Source organism: Triticum aestivum, chromosome 2A (genome assembly GCF_018294505.1).
Source record: "Triticum aestivum cultivar Chinese Spring chromosome 2A, IWGSC CS RefSeq v2.1, whole genome shotgun sequence".
NCBI lineage: Eukaryota > Viridiplantae > Streptophyta > Magnoliopsida > Poales > Poaceae > Triticum > Triticum aestivum.
Genome location: NC_057797.1, coordinates 33647527 through 33652415, shown reverse-complemented (window position 1 = coordinate 33652415; position 4889 = coordinate 33647527). Strand labels below are relative to the sequence as shown.

At 45.9% G+C, this 4889-nt stretch overlaps 1 protein-coding gene across 1 annotated transcript; it reads right to left on the bottom strand.

The window, feature by feature from the left end:
- LOC123184494 (uncharacterized) lies at positions 1 to 3662 on the bottom strand. The gene is made up of 7 exons (XM_044596593.1): positions 2253 to 3662; positions 2125 to 2152; positions 1940 to 2001; positions 1172 to 1266; positions 848 to 915; positions 635 to 745; positions 1 to 540 (listed from the first exon to the last, which is right to left on the bottom strand). The coding sequence occupies exons 1-7, from the start codon at positions 3526 to 3528 to the stop codon at positions 147 to 149; spliced, it is 2034 nt and encodes a 677-aa protein (XP_044452528.1). The 5' UTR covers positions 3529 to 3662; the 3' UTR covers positions 1 to 146.
- Between the last annotated feature and the right edge of the window lie 1227 nt (positions 3663 to 4889).

The following is a 4889-nucleotide window of genomic DNA, read 5'->3' as shown; positions in this document are numbered from 1 at the left end:
GTAGAGAAACAAGGAAGCCTGGGGACGTACCACTGATATATACGTGCTTGTAAATTGTACGTCCAGACCTCTACAGGCCTATGCTTTTACATAATGAGGATAGGACGATATTGTGCACATGTAAACAAAATATATAAGTTCTACTACTAATAGGATGCTAAAGGGCAATGGCCTAACAACCTCATATCGATCGGCGCCCATATGTAGGCAAAGAAGAGCAGGCACAAGAAAATCATCATCACATACTGCTCCAGTTGGCGGCGATTTGGAACCACCGCTCGTTCTTCCTGGCCCCGTGCCTGGTTCTGCCTCCTTCGCTGACGGGGTCGCCCCTGCTGCACCTCGCAAGATCTGCCCATCGCATAGACCATCGTCTTGTTCTCGCCGTGGGAAAGGTTGTCAGCATCAGGAGAGCCCTCCAGTTTGCACTCCTCTGTATCATCACTTGCTTGCTCAACAAGATCAAATATTGTCTTCCCTCCTTTTTGGTGGCAGGCATCCGCAAGCGCTCTCAAGGTCGGCGGCACGATGTCCAAGATGCTGAAAAGAAGCAAAATGCACCATCAGTAAATATGGTATGATTCCGTTCTTTTGATACAAGAAACTACTACAGAAAGGAGTTTCATTTTCTAACTTGTCTAAGGCTCGAAGAGCGACACTGATTTTGCTCCTCATGCCTTCGGTGGACGACGACGATGGATCATGCACTGACCCACGTACTAGCGCCTCGAATTCTTCCAAGGCACTGGGAAACAACAGGCATTATGGTCAGTCATATATACTACATCACTAAGTTAATTCCACAAACAAAGTGCGTTTCAGAATGTTTCCTTGGGTACTGTATTACCGTGAGCAAGATTCCACAGCTTGTGGAGCGGCTTTGCCTTGATCAGTAGAGGAAGCATATTTTACCACCTGCATAAAAAAAGAAGTAAATTAGGATCCGGATTTGAAATCAAGCTATGGCACCATGCATCGGAATAAAGATACACTTCCAACGGCTATGTGCATGGTTTAAGAGACAATAGAGCATTTCAAGCTTGTGGAGGCTAAAATGCCCGCATGGTTTGCAGAAACAAATAAAAATATTTAATGACAGATGGTTAGCAAAAAGAATATGATGCACTGATAACTGTTGACTAATTCTGAAAGACACAGGAACATAACTTACTTCTTGGATATCTAAAAGCACAGATGATGCTGGGCAACAGTCAAGTAGTGATACACACTCATGGTAAGTTGGCATCTCAATTTCCAAGCGCTCATCTACAAAAGGATCATACATTTGTGAATCTTCTTGCATGACAGTTAATTCAATAATTCACAGTAACTTTGGACTTCAAGAGCTATACTTGATTAACATTTACTAATGAAGGGTGAAATCACATAACAAACATTCAGGGTAATGGTTAGCGAACAATCCTTTGATAATACTTCAAGAGCTGTACTTGATTAACATTTACATTGTGAAAGTAGAACACACAATTGAAGGGTGAAATCACAGAACAAACATTCAGGGTAATGCTGCAGAATAAATTGAGAAAACATTTGCAGTTGGTGTAAGATTAATTCTAAATCAAGACTAAAACTCCACTTGCCAAATGTTGGTTTCATCTGCACTTGCACATATACTCCCTCTGTTAAAAAATATTTGAAGTTTTAGGTTCGTCTTAAGTCCAACTTCTTTAAGTTTGACTAGAAAAATATAGCAACATCTACAATACCAAATTAGTTTCATTAGATTCATCATGAAATATATTTTTCATACTATATATACTTGATGTTGCGGGTAGTAGTTTTTTTCCATAAACTTGGTCAAACTTAAGGAATTTTGACTTAGGACAAGCCCAGGACTTCTAATATTTTGAAACGTAGGGTGTGTATATTACAATCAAAGCCAGTAAAAAGCTAGTGCATCAATGGTGAATTAATCAGTTACCTATTTCTCTGAACCAGTCTCGACTCAACAGCACCTGCAGAACACAGTCCGCCGCACTAATCCTGGCAAGAAGCATCCAACATATATAAGTAGCATCAACAGCAGCAGACGGAATCAACAAGATGTCACACAAAGCAAACATCAAATACATACAAAAAAACTGGATGCAGGAATATATGAATTACCTCTTGGAGTGCATGGCCACGTGATCCCCTGCAAAAATTGGTTCACTGTCAATATTGTCCATAATGAAGTGAGCACATGTAATTAACCAACAGATAACGAAGAGAAAGAAGGGAGAGCATGACTTCACCTGAGGTCGTCGGGTCGATGTACTTGGGAAAGGTGCATGGAGAGTGCCATGAAGTGAGTTGGTGCCCTTTGGTAGAATACGGGGCGATTGCCTCCACGGCCTCGCGTTTCATGTCGACGGTGATGACCCAGGCCTTGTCGTCTTCCTTGTTCACCTTAGACATCATGTACAGAAGATCGTCGTCGTGCTTGCTCAGCGTGGGGGTATAGAAAATCAGTCTCTTCAGTTCTGGTTCTCCAGTCTTGTCATTCCACAGCTCAGGCAGTAAATCAGAATAACTTGGGTCTACTGAAATGTTAGCAGCATCAACTCTGAAGCGCTGGCTCCAACCATCCGAAGTCACCGTCCTGTCCCATATGATGGCTCTCCAGCCTTGGTTGCCTCTGTTCCTGCGATCCGGATCATCGAACTCTATCTCGACAAACTTGATCGCACCGTCGTCGCGGCAGGACACGTTGCAGCAGTACTCCGAGGCAAAGTAAGGGAGGCCGCGCTCGTCCGTCTGGCGAGTCCTTGAAGCGGGCAAGGTGATGTACCTGACCACAGGACACTCACCAAACACATCGCACAGGAGGAGGATGCCGCTGAAGAGATCGACCCAGCCCAGCGAGCCATCTCCGACCATGACCGACTTGCGGGTGCCATGGTTGAGCAGCAATGCCTGATCATCTTCCGATAAGCAAGACGAGGGCACCTTGCTGCTCCACGCCTGCGTCGCCGACGAGAAGATGTGGAGGTCGAAACGGCAAGGCTTATTGTAGGCAAATTTTCTATTGAGGAAGACCAAGGCATAGTGCTCGGAATCACCGCAGGGCAAGAGGCCAAATCGATCGCCTCTTCTGATCTTGTCCGGGTCCGGGATCAGCTCCAGCGCCGGCGCCCCCGGGCCGGCTCTGTAGACGAAGTACTGGATGGATCTCCGGCCAGGGACGGGGACAAAGGCCACGCTGAAGAGGACAAGGGCGGCCTCGGCGCAGATGATGTAGGGCTCGTCGTGGAAGTCCTTGTTGAGGCCGGGGCAGTGGACGGAGAAGTAGGAGACTCCCGGCGGGTCGACGAGCCAGAAGGAAACCTCGATGGGGTGGCCCTCCATCGTGTGGCAGCCGGAGATGGTCGAGTTCCGGTGTCCCGAGATACGCGCCGACTTGTGGAGTAAGACCCAATCGGGGCGGCCGGAATGTCGGGTGGTGCCGCCGGCGACGTACGGGTCCATCGGGGTGGGGAGGCGGAAGGAGATCGGGGAGAGGACCATGGATCTGGACGGCGGCAGAGGCATGATTCGGGAATTAGGTTACCCCGGAGGTGGCAAGTCGAAGACGATCAAGAGTCAAGACTGCTGGTGGTGTAGAAGGGGGAGGAGGGGCCAGGGAATTCGGAGAACAGAGATGAATTCGGAGACGAAACACTCAAAATCACATGAATCCTCAGCTTTTCCGTATATTTTTTTAATTATTTGGATTATTTACCACATGTGTCATGTGTTCTTTTCCTTCTACTTTCGCCCAACTCCCTTTGTCCCTGATCATCGCACCAGGGATTAGCACCTAACTTAATGTCGTGACCACAGGGAGCCCCCCCCCCTCCCCCCTCCCCTTTAATAACCGGGGAAGCACGGTGGTGGCACGAGGGTACGCGGTAACCGGTGTGGGGATGAGTGCTTTATTGGCTCCCCCATGTGAGATCATATAAAGTGGCATAGTGATACAATATAGAGCCATGTCTATCATGTGTTGTCAGCATCATACTTGCGGGGATGACTTTGAATCCCTCGAGAACATTTACTACTCAAGCACCATTTAAAGTAGTTTAGTCTCTCTAATTTTCTGTCTTTATTTCCGTTCTTAGTTTAGTAAACACCCTTCTTTATTTGTGTTCCTGCATACTGGCTGAAGTAGACTATTTTGAAACTCTGGTTTGAGTGCCTACAAAACTGCGTTAAGTGAAAACGTAGTTGCCGAGTTTGTGGTGCCTTCGCATTCGCTCCATGTGGGTTGGACACTTCACATATCACGATAGTGCTACAACAGCCATGTGCACTTACAGGTCATCAAAGAACAAAGAAGAATGAACACAAGGTGTTGAAGGTGCTTGATGCCATGTTTTGCTTGTGAATGGACATGCATGTTAATATAACATGAAGAGTATGTGAGCCACAAGAGCAAGAGGCCTACATGAAGAAACTCAAGGAAAACTTCAGGAAGTATGGCCAAGCCAAATGAATAAAGGTAATAACTGAAGAAATCCCAGGCTCGGCCCTAGCTCTACCCTTGATCGAGTTAACCTGCTATGCATATATGCTTTGAAAATGACGAATGGTAAGGTATCCGAAACTCAGATGCTTAACAACAAAAACTGCTTTGAAATATTTTTTGTGAGTTTGTTAACTTGTCCATGAATATATCTCCATTTCCCCCAAACATGATGGAACCCACATGTATATGCTTCTTCCCAATACGATAAATTTTGCTCTAAAATTTAAATTTCTTTAGTAAGTTCTGTAACTTATTGCTCAAAATATTCGATCCCCACCCCCCCACACACACAAACATTGATCCCACACATACAAGCTTCTGCCCAATACATATGCTACATACAAGGGGAGTTTGAATCTCCATGACATCAATGGTCCAGATGAAG